The sequence below is a fragment of the Mercenaria mercenaria genome, chromosome 11 (assembly GCF_021730395.1).
Source record: "Mercenaria mercenaria strain notata chromosome 11, MADL_Memer_1, whole genome shotgun sequence".
Classification (NCBI taxonomy): domain Eukaryota; kingdom Metazoa; phylum Mollusca; class Bivalvia; order Venerida; family Veneridae; genus Mercenaria; species Mercenaria mercenaria.
The window spans coordinates 19,723,678-19,740,843 of record NC_069371.1 but is presented as its reverse complement, the minus strand read 5'-3'; the positions used below and the strand labels follow the sequence as shown (position 1 = coordinate 19,740,843).

The 17,166-nt window shown below is 35.0% G+C and overlaps 1 protein-coding gene across 3 annotated transcripts in view; it reads left to right on the top strand.

Annotated features, from left to right (window-relative positions):
• The window catches only part of LOC123531512 (receptor-type tyrosine-protein phosphatase N2-like), a 297,876-nt gene that overhangs the window by 241,811 nt on the left and 38,899 nt on the right, over positions 1-17,166 (top strand). For all 3 annotated transcript variants that reach the window (XM_045312552.2, XM_045312553.2, XM_045312551.2), the window contains 4 exons: positions 267-414; positions 6,872-6,945; positions 8,598-8,675; positions 12,419-12,538. In XM_045312552.2, coding sequence (XP_045168487.2) covers positions 267-414; positions 6,872-6,945; positions 8,598-8,675; positions 12,419-12,538 — 420 coding nt within the window. The remainder of the gene's footprint in view (positions 1-266; positions 415-6,871; positions 6,946-8,597; positions 8,676-12,418; positions 12,539-17,166) is intronic.

Genomic DNA, 17,166 nt, shown 5'->3' with positions numbered 1-17,166 from the left:
GGGGGGATGTAAATTCATAAGTTTCATCTTGGAACATGATATTAACAGGTATAATTGTTTTACTTGTTTGTTGCGATTTAATTTCCTGGATTGAGTCAACCACGAAATCAGTGAAAATTAGTATCTCATAAATAATTATGATTTTACAGTAATGGGTAATTGGTGGAAACCAAATTTACCATGAAATGGCCATTTCTACAAAAAAAATTTTTTTAATAGATTGTCCTACCCAATAAAATGATTTTACGTTAAGATTAACTTTCCAGTCCTATATGGAAGACCACTTGAAGAACAAGGACCGACTGGAGCGGGAATGGGAGGCCATGTGTGCGTACGAGGCAGACCCTTGCAGCACCAAGGTCGGTGAGGACAATGGCAATGCAAGGAAAAACAGATACGCTGATGTGCTACCATGTAAGTTACTTTACTTTTCTTACAGAAGAGTTGTGCAATGAAAACACAGAACATCTTAAAGTCAGAAGTGCCGAAGTGCCTTTATATTTTGATCAACATTTGGCCCGAGAGCAGGTTTATTAATGGGTGACTGATTAATAATATTTCATACATCTTTTCAGTATGTCAAGTTGATACTTCATGGATAGGCAAATAACTTGGCAAACATTACAATAATAAGACAGGTATCTCTAAAACTAGAAACTAAAAGAACAAAGGTCATGGTCATATAATAAATTATCTTAATTCATTTTTCTTGTCTGGTCAAAACTTTTTTATACATGGATGGATTTTCAAATAATTTGGCATAAATATTGGATATCCCAAGCAAGACATAAGGCCCATAGTTTTTAATGACTGAGAAGATCATGTTAGGGGAATTATCAACTTTCATTTGCCTTACTTACAAGACACAAACTTCTGTGTGGTTCTTACATTACGTAGTCTGAGGAAATGCTTTGACTAATTTCTAGCTCGGAATGTTTCGTGTTGGGTAGCAATTACTTCTCCTTATGGTCTGACAATTTTAGTTTGTCTACAGAGACATGAAATATGAACGTTAATTATAGTCATTACATGTGAAATTTACCAGCAGACTTGTTAAGCCAGTGTATGATTGGCATAAAAAAGGCAATTAGAGGTGTAAGTTTTGCCAGATTTGAGACATTCTAGAAGCTCCAAGGCTGTTAATCAACTGTAATTTAAATTCAACTAGGTTCTTTGAGGATTTCAAGAATATTCAAAAATGATTTTTTTTTTTTTTTTTTTTTTTTGCAAACAAAAATTTTCACTTATTTCAAGACATCACAAAACAACTTGCACAAATAGAACAAAAAGTGATCTCTTAACACAATATTACTTGTTGGTTAGCAACATAAAAAATGAACTGAAAATGTGGTCTCTTCATGCTCTTACTAGGCGAATTTGGCTGAATATAATTAACATTGAAAAATATTTTGAAGATATTTTCACTTTCTTTCTTGTTGCTTTATTAATGCACCTGGGGTGTTGCTTTATGCATTATAAATGCAGAAATATTCTTCAAAATATTTGAATACAGTGTGATCAAAATATCTTTCACTAATATTTTTAACGCCATATCATGCGTTTTCACTGTTGGTATGAAAGGGTAACTGATTATGCACAGGTTTCTGCTAATACATACAGTGTCTGTCTGCGTAATCTATGCTGTAAGTCTGATAAATCAACTCCTTTTGCTTCAATGAAACAATCCATGATCTTATAATCTAATATATTTTCTTTTTTTGTCCTTAGTTATGGGAAAACTACTATTTGAATTTCTTTGCTGTCAGTAATAATTTAAGTTTGAGATACTTAGAAACATGTTTTTACGTCACCACACATTCATATTGGGGAATATAGCATTGCTACTGTGTATGTCCATCCCAGTCAACTTTCACAGTTGAACAAGCTTGATGTGCAGATGACCATCAAGGAAGTATTTTTTTCTGTGACTATTTTTACTGCAGTTATGGCCCTTTTATAGTTTTTGCTATATTATATATAGAGAAATGTTTTCTGTGTCCAACTCCTCCCACGCTATTAGACTGATATGCTTCAAACTTTCACAGATGAACAAGCTTGATGTGCAGATGACCATCAGGGAAGGAATTTTTTTCTGTGACTATTTTACTGCAGTTATGGCCCTTGCTAGTTTTTTGCTATATAGAGGATAGCACAGTATGTAGAGGCATCCATGTCCTATAGACACAATTCTAGTTTGTAATTGAGGTACTTTGAAACACATTGTTTGTATAACTTACATGTTTTCTAATTAAGATGCTTTTAAACATGGTGTTTCTGTAACTGAAATAGTTTAAGATGGGATTTTTTCAGCTCACTTGAGCACGAAGTGCTGATGGTGAGCTATTGTGATCATGCTGTGTCCTTCATCTGTTGTGTGTGCGTCCGTCTGTTGTCAAAAATTTCTTTAAACAACATCTCCTCCAAAACCACTGAATGGATTTTGATGAAACTTGGCCTGAATGTTCCTTGGGTGGTTCTCTACCAAAGTTGTTCAAACGGTTCTGCTTGGTTGCACATTAGTACTCACGCCAGAGGTAAAAATAGAAAATCTTCAAACATTATCTTGTAAACCGTTGGTGCAATTTTGAAAGAATTTCACACAAATGGTCCTTTAATATGGAACCTTCTACCAAGATTGTTTTGATTCGTGAAAAAACCTGGCTGCCAGTGGGGCTTGGCCTATTTTTTCCCTTTATGTATATAGTGGAAACTTTAAAATCTTCTTGTGTGAAATTGCTGGGTTTTGACTAACTAATGTAGTTATTCCAATTATTGCTCTAGGTTCAAAAATGTTTTTTTACATGTATATAATATATGCTCATATTGAAAAAACTTTGAATGTCTTCTTCTCTAAATCCAAAATAGCTAGAGCCATGATATTTATATAAACCTAACTCTGTACTTTTACCAGTTTTTTAGCTTGACTATTCAAAGAATAGTCTAGCTATTTTACTCACGTTGGCGTCGGCGTCACACCTTGGTTAAAGTTTTGCATGCAAGTACATACAGCTGTCATTTAAAGGCATATAGCTTTGAAATTTATTTTTTCTTTTTCTAGGTCAATTACCAACCTCACTGGGTCAAGTCCCATAACTCTGACATGTATTTTGGGCAATTTATGTCCCCTTTTTGACTTAGAAAATCCTAAAATCCTGGTTAAAGTTTTACATGCAAGTTACTATCTCCAAAACTAATGTAGATATTGAATTGAAACTTCACATGTGTCTTCGGGGTTATAAAACTAGTTGACAGCATCAAGTCCCATAACTCTGACCAGCATTTTGGCCAAATTATGCCTCCTTTTGGACTTAGAAAATCCTGGTTAAAGTTTTGTGTGCACATGCATACAGCTATTACTTAAAGGCATATATTTGAAACTTATTTTTTATTTTTCTAGATCAATAACCAACCTCACTGGGTCAAATCCCATAACTCTGCCATGTATATTTGGCAAATTCTGCCCCCTTTATGACTTCTGAATTCTGGTTAAAGTTTTGCATGCAAGTTACTATCTGCAGAACAAATGCAGATATTAAACTGAAACTTCACATGTGCAGATACTGGATTGAAACTCTATAGATATTTTAACATTTAGGGTAACATTTTCCTGCTTCTGGGACAATATTTCGAATAGTCCAGCATTGGCTGTCTTACAGACAGCTCTTGTTATACTTACACACTAGAGGCCTTTTACACAGGTGAGCACTTTAGGGTCAATGACCCTCTTGTTTAATAAAATATATGAATCCTTATGCAGGACATATATAAGAAAGTTGCTTAAGACATCCATCTGATGTGAATTAAACAAAAACTTGTTGTTTTAGCATATTTTCAGAAATAATTGTACAGAATCACTGTAATTAGACATCATTGTATGACGCAATTAGCCCTAGGGGAAAATAGAAGTGAAAATTATCATCATATGACAGGATTTCTAGAAAAACAGTATAATTGTGTACAAGGTTGTTAATAGGTATTCAAGTACAAGATATAAGTTTTATAGAGAGATATATTAATTTATATAATACACAGAAATTTATCTTCAGGAATGAATAATCTTTGCAAAAAGGAGCATTAAAATGCATAGACATACTCATTCACATTAATTAGTGATATACATTTGTTTTTAATCTTAATAAAAAGAACATGCCTGCATTAATGAACTTATTAATGCAACAACATGTATCAAAATTACGTTACAGATGTTGTCACATGCCCAATATGAAGCTTACATGTCAGTTTAATGCATAGTTTCCACTGGTCGCAAAGGCATAATAAATCGTGTCCAGCATGATAAGGGTTAATGTTCCTTTGTTTGCAATGATACTGATGTTTAAGGTTCCTTTGTAACGTAAATGCAAAGGTACTGATTTTAAGGCTCCTTTGTAACGTAAATGCAAAGGTACTGATCTTTAAGGTTCCTTTGTAACGTAAATGCAAGTAGATTTAAGGCTCCTTTGTAACGTAATGCAAGGTACTGATCTTTAGGTTCCTTGAACGTAAATGCAAGGTACTGATTTTAAGGCTCCTTTGTAACGTAAATGCAAAGGTACTGATCTTTAAGGTTCCTTTGTAACGTAAATGCAAAGGTACTGATTTTAAGGCTCCTTTGTAACGTAAATGCAAAGATACTGATCTTTAAGGCTCCTTTGTAACGTAAATGCAAAGGTACTGATGTTTAAGGTTCCTTTGTAATGTAAATGCAAAGGTACTAATATTTAGTGCTTTATTTGTAACTGAAACGATTTTATAAATGTGTAGTAATTATTGACTATTGCATATTAACAGCTGTAGAAAAAAAAACTGTTATGATGATCTTGCATTCACATACTACCTGAATTCTTTTCCTGGTTAAACAAAAAGTCCTCTTTTGCCAAAAGTATTGGGAGAAACTTGATTAAGGTACTTTCATAGTTAATTGGTCATTTTTATGCCTCCCTTCGGGAGGCATATAGTTTTTGAACCGTCTGTCTGTCTGTCGGTCTGTCAGTCTGTCGGTCTGTCCGCAATTTTCGTGTCCGGTCCATATCTTTGTCATCGATGGATGGATTTTCAAATAACTTGGCATGAATGTGTACCACAGTAAGACGACGTGCAGTGCGCAAGACCCAGGTCCGTAGCTCAAAGGTCAAGGTCACACTTAGACGTTAAAGGATAGTGCATTGATGGGCGTGTCCGGTCCATATCTTTGTCATCGATGGATGGATTTTCTAATAACTTGGCATAAATGTGTACCACAGTAAGACGACGTGTCATGCGCAAGACCCAGGTTCGTAGCTCAAAGGTCAAGGTCACACTTAGATGTTAAAGGATAGTGCATTGATGGGCGTGTCCGGTCCATATCTTTGTCATCGATGGATGGATTTTCAAATAACTTGGCATGAATGTGTACCACAGTAAGATGACGTGTCACTTGCAAGACCCAGGTCCGTAGCTCAAAGGTCAAGGTCACACTTAGACATTAAAGATCATTTTTCATGATAGTGCATTGATGGGCATGTCCGGTCCATATCTTTGTCATTCATGCATGGATTTTAAAATAACTATGCATGAATGTGTGACACAGTAAGATGATGTGTCGCGCGCAAGACCCAGCTCCATAGGTCAAAGGTCCTAAACTCTAACATCGGCCATAACTATTCATTCAAAGTGCCATCGGGGGCATGTGTCATCCTACGGAGACAGCTCTTGTTCATTTTATGGTCAAAAATGTGTTCTAGGAAAATCCCTCTGCAAATGTTTTGCTCATAATGGAGCAAAGAAGACTATTGTTAAGCTTTTGTGGAACCAGAAAGATCCAATTAAAATGAAGCAAAAATTTTCAGAAAACTATTTTTTTTACTTGGATTTGATTGTTGCTTCGCATGATTGTTTCGGTTTTTGCATAAATGCACAAGTTTGAAGGCTGAAAGGATATCTTTTAAAAGAGGGCCGGAATAAAAAAAGGTGGGATTATGCAGTTATAAAACCGTAAGAAGAAGCTATGTGCATCTCTGGAATCATTTTGCTCAATGGCCTATAAAGCATTCTCAGTTGCGGAAGAAAACATATTCGTGTTTTGCATTTTTGCTTCTGTCGTCCCATTAAATTTTTGTTTAAGGGAGATAGTTTCAAGTTACTTGCCATTAAATTTGGAAGTAATTCAAGAAGTGTGATATTTGGGCTAAGGGAAAGTCAAAACCTTCTTTCCAAGTTACAGCACTTATGATGAGAATGGATCCATTTTGAAAGAAGTTTGTCTTAACAGATCTTATTTGCTATCATCAGAAAACGCTCGCTGCATTCCGCTGAGTATTGTTATCAATTTACTATACAGATTAATTTCTGTCTGTTTTCTGATAGTGCATAGGTACTGCAAAAACCATTTTGCATGTCATTGAAACAGGACATACAATGTGATTACCTGCAGCATGCAGGCGGCATCCAATAAGGTTGTCCCTCTTACTCCAGTGTTCACCAAACTAAGTAAAAATATTTATGGGTGTATTACCTTTGCTGGGTCAAATAACCAGGTTGAGGTTTTTTTTGCTGTTGAGTTGCGGTTTTGAATTAGTTGAAATTAGTGTAAATCTTTGTCAGTTGTACATGCAAAATTTCCAGCTTACATCTTAGAGGTTATATAAAGAAACTTTACTCTTTCATGTAGATTTTTGTCAGTCATACCTGCAAAATTTCCAACTTACATCATAGTGGTAATGTAGAGAAGATTTTTTCTCTTTCATGTAAATCTTTGTCTGTTATAAACATTGCTGACTAGCCATCTTGATTTTGTGTCTCAAGGCATACAAAATATATTCTTTTTTGTACTCCCATATGTACAAATATTATGCAGATTTGAAATATAACATAATAATCACATATTCTTATTCAGACGACCATTCCCGTGTTGTATTGACGACCAACACAAATGTGTCTGGGGCTGATTACATCAACGCAAGCACAATCGTAAGTACTCTTACTGTTCATAAAAAAACTTTGCTGTTGATTTGTAAATTGTGGTACAGAATACTTATTATAATACCACAAGAGAATACAGAATACAAGAGATGTTTGTTAAGTTTTTCATATACTGTCTTATCTAGACAATAGTAGAGAGCACCTGTTCATACACTAATAGGTTTTATTAGCCCCCTACCCATGTTACACCAGACAGCCCTTACTGTTTGCTGTCCCATCTGTCCACCAAAGTTGGATTCTGCGGTAACTGTAAAAGTACATGATGGTTTTACTTTGAACTTTGATATGTTGCAATGTAGAGAATATGTATGTCTTCTTTTTTTGTTGCTGTGGCATAAATGTGGTTGCTATAGCTACAAATGGTCAGAAATTTAAAAAATGGCAAAGTTGGACTCTGCAATACCTTTAAAAGTACAAAATCTTTCGTCATGGAACTTGATTCTTGAATATATGGCAACATGAGGAATGTACATATTCTTTTATGTTGTTGCTGTTACAACAGATGTGGTTGTTATGACAACAGTCCAGAAATATGAGAAAAAAAGTGGAGAACATGATAAATATTAGCTCACCTGAGCACAAAGTGCTCAGGATGAGCCATTGTGATCACTCGGCTTCCGGCCTCTATCTGTCCACACTTTTCTTCAAACAACATCTCCTCTGAAACAGTGGAAGTTGATGAAATTTGGCGTGGATGTTTCTTGGGTGGTCTTCTTCCAAAATTGTTTAAGCCGTTCCACTTGGTGTGACATAGGGGCCACCAGACTAAAAATAGAAAAATCTTCAAACGACATCTCCTCTTAAACTGCTAGTCCAATTTTGAAAGAATTTCACACAAATGGCTTTATGTAACCTTTATATTCTATATAAAATGGATTCTTTTCACAGAGCTGCTTCACAAAGCTAGTCCCATTTTGGGGTATAAATCTTTGCCTTATTTTGAAGAATTATCCAAATCCCAACATAAAATTTTTAAGAGAAAAATATGGGTCATATATCTTCTGAAAGAGATTTTTCTTGTCAAATTTGTTGACTGCAAATCATGTCAAAATCACACTGCTGTGATTCTGGTATTACTACTCAAACTAAAAGTGAGTTTTACTTTACAAAATACAACTTTTTTCCCATATTTGCTAGAATAGAGTTGTACCAGTGGATTCAAAGATCTTGTACCAACAGATTCAAACATCTTGTACTGTAAAAACACATATTTTGCTGGGTCAAAATTTCGTGAAAATGGTATCCTACTTTAATTTGAATTATATTAATGGTGAATATTTATGCAAGGATTAATTTTCGCAATTTGTAGGGCCTCGCAAATATAGCAAGATGTAAACCTTTGCGAAAATTACTGCTTTTACAGTATATGAGCCAACAATGGTCCCTGGTAGGTCAAACATTGAAGCCAAGTATGCAGTGAATGGTTTTGTATGTCACTGTTGAATATGTCATTGTGGCAATCATATAACATAAAATCTTCTGAAAGATTGTTCTACAGAAACCTACATCTTATGTTTCAAGCCTTGACATAAAGAAGCAGTTAACTGGTTTTCTGCATTGACATAAAGAAGCAGTTAACCTCTGATGCTAAGGTGAAGATATATTCTAAGAGTAATACTGTGTAAATGTTTCTTTTGCAGACGGACCATGACCCAAGGAACCCGGCATATGTAGCGACCCAGGGTCCATTGCCTCACACCGTGGCAGATTTCTGGCAGGTAAGAAAGTAAAATGTCAAGAAAACTACTGTGTTTGTAGGTTTATTCAAAGGGATAAACATTAAAAAAACTAAGAAAACCGGACACTCTGAAAAAAGGAATTGTCTGAAAATCAGACGATTCTTGAAGTCCACATTTTTATCTAAAAAATTCAATGCAAAAAAATACTGGAACTCTGAATTCTAAAAACCTGTTTGATTTTGCATGACCATAGAGGATTATTATACATAAAATATTCTCTGACTCCCAGCCTAGAAATACTTCAATATATTTTTAGCAAACCTATGTACAAAGTGCTCAAGGGTGAGCTATTGTGGTCAGTGGTTGTCCGTTGTCTGTCAACATTTTCCTTTAAACAACTTCTCTTCGTAAACCACTAGGTCAATTTTGATGAAACTTCACAGGAATGTTTCTTGGATGGCTTTAAAAATTGTTCAAAGAATTGAATTGCTATATTGAAATGGACTGGTCTATCATTCAATTTGACCAGTACCATTTATTATCAAAGGGGTGTTCACTGAAAATTTACTGACTGAATAGTGAACAGTGCTGACCATGATCATGCAGGCTAATCTTGGTCTGCTCTGGTGGCAAAGGCAAAATTTCTTGCGGCCAGCAAGCTAAAGGTTAAATGTAATACATGTACATGTAAATAAATCAGAATTGATGTAACACCTCACATAACTCTGCACCCTTGTGATTTAATTCCTTCCCACATAAACACCAAACAAGGATTTTATTCAATGACAAATCACTGCTTTGGATATATTATTTCTATATAACCAACTTATAGTTCATAATTCACTGTGTAATCTGGATGCCATTATGCTTACCTGAAGTTGTATAGAATAAAAACTTACATCTTAATGAAGTATAACCTCTTGCACAATCAAAATTTGTATGCCTCTAAAGTACTATAAGGACATATCTGCAGTTTTGGATAAAAAAGTTTCCATTAATAGAATTTGTTCAAACTTTGTATATGAACACAGTGTCATGTTAGAAACAGAATTATGAAAAAAAATCAAAGGTCACCTGTGTCATCTTAGAAACAGAATTATGAATAAAATCGAAGGTCAACATGCTTGTTCAGGAGTAATCTGCCCTTGAATATGCAAATTGAAGAAAAATCCAGGTTTAAGGGCAGATAACAGCTTTAAAATATAGCTTGATCCTTGATACTGAAAGTTCAGTTTCAGCCACCTGCTGTCTTTAATTCTACAAATGTTTTCTAATGAAGTACATCATGACATTACAGTTTCCAGATGGAGTTTCTGTGGTCTGCATGTGTTAACTTGTTTTTAGCTCACCTGTCACAAAGTGACAAGGTGAGCTTTTGTGATCGCGCAGTGTCCGTCGTCCGTCGTCCGTCCGTGCGTCCGTAAACTTTTGCTTGTGACCACTCTAGAGGTCACATTTTTCATGGGATCTTTATGAAAGTTGGTCAGAGTGTTCATCTTGATGATATCTAGGTCAAGTTCGAAACTGGGTCACGTGCCATCAAAAACTAGGTCAGTAGGTCTAAAAATAGAAAAACCTTATGACCTCTCTAGAGGCCATATATTTCATAAGAGCTTCATGAAAATTGGTCAGAATGTTCACCTTGATGATATCTAGGTCAAGTTCGAAACTGGGTCACGTGGGTTCAAAAACTAGGTCAGTATGTCTAAAAATAGAAAAACCTTGTGACCTCTCTAGAGGCCATATTTTTCATGAGATCTTCATGAATATTGGTCAGAATGTTTATCTTGATGATATCTAGGTCAAGTTCGAAACTGGGTCACGTAGGGTCAAAAACTAGGTCATTAGGTCTAAAAATAGAAAAACCTTGTGACCTCTCTAGAGGCCATATTTCTCAATGGATCTTCATGAAAATTGGTCAGAATGTTCATCTTGATGATATCTAGGTCAAGTTTGAAACTGGGTCACGTGGGGTTAAAAACTAGGTCAGTAGATCTAAAAATAGAGAAACCTTGTGACCTCTCTAGAGGCCATATTTTTCATGAGATCTTCATGAATATTGGTCAGAATGTTCACCTTGATGATATCTAGGTCAAGTTTGAAACTGGGTCATGTGGGGTCAAAAACTAGGTCAGTAGATCTAAAAATAGAAAAACCTTGTGACCTCTCAAGAGGCCATATTTCTCAATGGATCTTCATGAAAATTGGTCAGAATGTTCACCTTGATGATATCTAGGTCAAATTAGAAACTGGGTCACGTGCGGTCAAAAACTAGGTCAGTAGGTCTAAAAATAGGAAAACCTTGTGACCTCTCTAGAGGCGATATTTTTCAATGGATCTTCATGAAAATTGGTCAGAGTGTTTACCTTGAAGATATCTAGGTCAAGTTCGAAACTGGGTCACGTGGGGTTAAAAACTAGGTCAGTAGATCTAAAAATAGAAAAACCTTGTGACCTCTCTAGAGGCCATATTTTTCATGAGATCTTCATGATTATTGGTCAGAATGTTCACCTTGATGATATCTAAGTCAAGTTCGAAACTGGGTCACGTGTGGTTAAAAACTAGGTCAGTAGGTCTAAAAATAGAAAAAACCTTGTGATCTCTCTAGAGGCCATATTTCTCACCGGATCTTCATGAAAATTGGTGAGAATGTTCAGCTTGATGATATCTAGGTCAGGTTTGTAACTGGGTCATGTGCAGTCAAAAACTAGGTCAGTAGGTCGAAAAATAGAAAAACCTTGTGACCTCTCTAGAGGCCATATTTTTCACGAGATCTTCATGAAAATTGGTGAGAATGTTCACCTTGATGATATCTAGGTCAAGTTTAAAAGTGGGTCACGTGCCTTCAAAAACTAGGCCATTAGGTCAAATAATAGAAAAACCTTGTGACCTCTCTAGAGGCCATATTTTTCAATGGATCTTCATGAAAATTGGTCAGAATTTTTTATCTTGATGATATCTAGGTCACATGTGCTCAAAAACTAGGTCACTATGTCAAATAATAGAAATAATGACGTCATACTCAGTTCAACACTGGGTCATGTGGGGATAGGTGAGCGATTCAGGACCATCATGGTCCTCTTGTCTGTAATAGAAATTGAAAGTGACAGTATTTTAGAAAATACAGTTTTCCTTTTAGATTTAATAACTACTGGTGCATACACAACACCTAATCTATTTCTCTTAAAGCCTAAATTTACCTTGCTTATTTACATTAAATACAACAGAAAACCTGTAAGATGTAAATAAATCACATATAATTCAAGTTATGAAGGTTTTCTTGTAGACTAATTACATAAAAAGAGATGCATATCTGAAACATTTTCAGTATTAACTGATTACCTCAGGTGTATTTAGAAAGATAATTGTGTTTGTGGCCAGCAGGAATGAATAAGAACAGATGGCTTCAGTCTTGTGAAGGTTTACATATACCAGCTAAGGAAATGGGGTTCAGTAAATGCTAGTCCCATAACAGCAGATTCAGATAATTTTCTGGTATTTTTTGCTCTATAGAGCATTTTCCTTGACGTTTGATACTATTTTTTTTTTTTACCGACATCTCATTGCAGAGCAATGCTTTGCATTTTGTAAACATTTTAATCATAAAATAATCACAGTATAAAATTAGTCATGGAAACTTAGGTCATACACCTTAACAACAGTTTTGGGGCTCTTGTTCTTTTTAACTATTTTGCACTGTGCATCAAACATGAACACCAACATTTCTTTTGATTTTTATTCAGCACTAACAATATTCTATTAATTTATATTTGATTTTTCAGATGGTTTGGGAACAAGGCAGTGTTGTGATTGTGATGCTGACAAAGCTTACAGAGAATGGAGAAGCCAAATGTCACCGATACTGGCCAGACGAGGGCAGTGACCTCTACCATATATATGAGGTAAAGGAAAACGTTCACTTTTGTACAAAATGGCGTAAAAATTGAACAAAACTTCTACGTCAAATAACCCCAAATTTTTTCATCTAGAAGTATTACTTTATCAAACTGCATGCAATATTTTACTCTCTTTTTTATTAGCTCACCTGTCACATAGTGACAAGGTGAGCTTTTGTGATCACCCTTCGTCCGTCGTCAGTCCGTCCATCCATCCGTCAACAATTTCGTGTCTGCACGATAGTGGTTTCATTTATGATTTTATTTTAACCAAACTTGCACACAACTTGTATCACCATGAGATCTTTGTTCCTTTCTTGAACTGGCTAGATCCCATTATGGGTTCCAGAGTTATGGCCCCAGAAAGGGCCAAAATTAGCTATTTTGACCTTGTCTGCACAATAGCAGCTTCATTTATGATTTGAATTTAATCAAACTTGCACACAACTTGTGTCACCATAAGATCTCGCTTCCTTTCTTGAACCGGCCAGATCCCTTAATGGGTTCCAAAGTTATGGACCCAGAAAGGGCCAAAATTAGCTATTTTGGCCTTGTCTGCACAATAGCAGCTTCATTTATGATTTGATTTTAACCAAACTTGCACACAACTTGTATCTCCACAAGATCTTGGTTCCTTTTTTGAACTGGCCAGAAGAAACGGTCGGTGAGACGGATTCTCCTGAGGTTCTCTCCCCTGCACATAAATCAAAACAGAAAGGTCCAACAGAAGTAAAAGATGGTCAGACAACAATTGATAAACATTTAAAACCTACTGAAAACTTCAAAAACGAGAATATAGAGGAAACGCTGAAAAATGTGTCAGAAAAACTGAATAAACTTGCTTCACAAGCTTTTATTGAGTCAAAGCTTAAAGAAATGGTAACAGAAGAATTCCTTAGTACAAAACTAAAAGAGTTAGAAAAAGAAGTAAAATGTCAAGTCAAGAAAGAACTTGAAAATGTGAACAAGCAGGTAAAAGAATTGAAAGATAGGGTCACGAAGGCGGAAAGGTCTGTGTCTGATCTCCGTAATACAGTTTCGGATATGGAAATTGCCATGGAAAATATGCAGACAAAAACTGCTTATATAGTGGAGGAGAACAAAAGAATGAAAGAACAACTTCAGGAGCGCGAAATAAAGCTAACTGTTCAGTCAGAACAAATAAATAACCTGGAGCAGTATACCAGAAGAAACACTGTCCGATTGTACGGGTTAGAAGACCAAAATAAAGATGAAACATCCATGGAAACCGCAAAACAAGTTGTAAAGTTGGTCAGTGAAAAACTCAACGTCAAAATATCAACTGCTGATATTGACATAGCTCACAGAATGGGGAGGTTTTCAAGTGACGCCAACAGACCAATTATTTGTAAGTTTGTGTCTCGTTTCACAAAACACGATGTCATTAAGGCGCGAAGACATTTGAAAAACTCAGCTATAGTTATTAGAGAGGATCTGACCCACCAGAACGCTAAACTACTTGAACATACAAGTTCTCAGGACAAAGTGAAAACGGCATGGTCAGACGAGGGTAAAATAATAGCCCTTCTCAAAAACAACAAAAAGATTGTCGTTGATGGGAAGACTGACTTCAGTAAAATAGTAGTTTCTGAATAATGTACATGTAGAAGTGGGTGCAAAGGTTCACAGGTTAAGACCGATCTTTCCATGTTTTAAACTATTACCATTTTCCTGTTTGAAACTTTCGATGCGTGTGAGCATGTTCATACATTTGAAACTATTATAATTTATAATTTGCACATTTAAAAACAGTTTTGCATAACAAAACATTTAAAGTTTTAGTACTCATCATAGAGACCATCTTTATGTATTTTCTTCTCTCTTTTTTTTTACAGCCATACTAACTAAATTGCTGTACTCGTATCTACATTTACTTTTTACTTTTTTCTAGGATTCAGCCAGTTTCTGAAATGATTTTACTATCAATACATTATTATTTTTTTTTATTATTTTCCACGTTTAAAAATAAAGCTTAGTAATATTTGTTATAACGAGTATAGAGTATTATGTGTGACACGTAATAATTTTATTGCCTAGTCATAATAGATCTGTCAATTTACAGTCTTGATTTACTATTTTCTGTTTTGATTTTTGAGCATGTTAGTAACTTTTTTATTATTGGCCGTAGGGAAAAACCGAGACCACTTTTCTGTGGTACAACATGGATGGTACCTCCAATTTATAGGTGTATTTTGACATATCTGTGCCTTGTAAGAATTTTTTTTTCTTTTTGGTTAAATTTCTTCAACTGGAAAACATTCAGGTTTTAACCAATTTTTTTAAACAGATTTTAAATTTTAAATATTGGCACAGCTGTCAACCACAATGACCATTAAGTCTTTGAAAAAAGCTGGATGAGTGATCAAACTATTACTGTGGTCCTTGGCTATGCTGACTACTAAAAACATTGCTAGGGGACCTGAATATGGCAGAAAATGCCCATTTTCTCAAAAATCTCTTATTTCAACAATATTCAGTGACATGTTTGGAACAAAATAATAATTCTGTTTGAAAAAAGACAATAAATATTCTGGAAGCAAACATTGTATGATTCTTTCATTTATCAACAATTTAAAATTTTTTAAAATAGTGTAAGCGATGTTAGACTTGAACCTTGTCCTTTATAATTTCTAACAATCTGCGAAATCTGTGAGGTTTAATACTTCTTTAAATGAGTGATCATCCATTGTCTTTAATCGAGAACTTCTATGGATTGGACCATTTAGACTCACTTCTATTATACGTCCAAAGGGACGTATTACTTATGACGCCAGTGTTAGTCTGTCCGTCTGTTAGCAATTTCGTGTCAGCTCTGTAACTGTTGAACCCCTTGAAGGATTTTAAAGAAACTTTGTACAAATGTTCACCAAATCAAGACAACGTGCAGAGCGCATGTTTTGGATGGCTCGCAACAAGGTCACACTTAGGGGTCAAAGGTCATATGACTTTGTTTCTTGCCTGCCCTATAACTCTTGAACTGCTTGAAGGATTTTAAAGAAACTTTGCACAAATGTTCACCACATCAAGACAACGTGCAGAGTGCATGTTTCGGATGGCTCACAACAAGGTCACACTTAGGGGTAAAAGGTCATATGACTTTGTTTCTTGCCTGCTCTATAACTCTTGAACTGCTTGAAGGATTTTAAAGAAACTTTGCACAAATGTTCACCACATCAAGACAACGTGCAGAGCGCATGTTTTGGATGTCTCGCAGCAAGGTCACACTTAGGGGTCAAAGGTCATGTGACTTTGTTTCTTGTCTGCTCTATAACTCCTGAACTGCTTGAAGGATTTTAAAGAAACTTTGCACAAATATTCACCACATCGAGACAACGTGCAGAGCGCATGTTTTGGATGGCTCACAGCAAGGTCACACTTAGGGGTCAAAGGTCATGTGACTTTTATTCTTGTCTGCTCTATAACTCTTGAACTGCTTGCAAGGATTTTAAAGAAACTTTGCACAAATGTTCACCATATATAGAGATGAGGTGCAGAGCCATGTTTCGGATGGCTCGCTTCAAGGTCACACTTAAGGGGCCAAAGGTCATATTATATTGCTCCACATTGTGGTGCTCTTGTTATGTGATTGAGATACATTAGACATGACTATTCATGAAGTTAAGGATTCGCACTTTGTAGTTCTAAAAGATGGCTTTATATTCCATTATGTTTTACTTAGTGTGATACCCTTTCAGCTAAAATGAAAAAAAAGCAAAACCATTGCCAGTATTATAAATCTACAATCATAACATAGTCTTAAGAGATATTCGCCAGTGTTCAGAAATAGACCTTAATTTCTTTCTTGTAATAATGTTCTATAGAATTTAATATTTTATTTCACTTTTTCAAGTTTCAAGATATTTTTTTAATTAGTTTTACTTCAGCCTCGTTTACACCAGTTATTAGAATGAAAATGAGACCAAGCTCACAATTTCTCTTTGATATTAAAGGAATTCTGTATGTCTTTAATATAAAAAGAACTCAGTTAGGTCTGTATTATATATAAATGTACTGAGGCAAGTAATATATTTCGGTATAACAATAATGATAATTTAGTAATCATTTACCTTTTTTTTTGTCTGTGAAATTTATTAGTGTCATGAGAACGTCTTTTCGAAAGAAGATATTTGTACTAAGTGACAATTCATTAATATTTCTGAAACATATTCATGCATTTGATGGAAACATCACACAAGTGTTAGAATTCATATTGTTTTTCTACATATAAACTTCCATAACTCTGTCTTTCATTTTGACAAAATAATTTCCCTTTTACTGAGGAAGTTTTTGATCATTTAAATTCTAAACCAAATAAAGGTGTCCCATTATTCTGATTTTGACAAAATTACTTCCCTTTTTACACTTGGAACATTTATGTCCACTATTTAAAGGGCAAGGAAAGCCTGAAAATAAGTTGATTTTATACGAATACATCATCAAGCCTTTCATAACGCTTAAAGAATTTTTTAAAAGACTACTTTTGAAAAAGATGTGGCAGTTTGAAATTTAAGAAAATGGCTGATCATGGAGGCAGCCATTTTAGTGTGTTTATGACATCATTTAAACACTGCTGGATTCTTTATTTAGCAAATAACCTTTTAAATAGACTAATT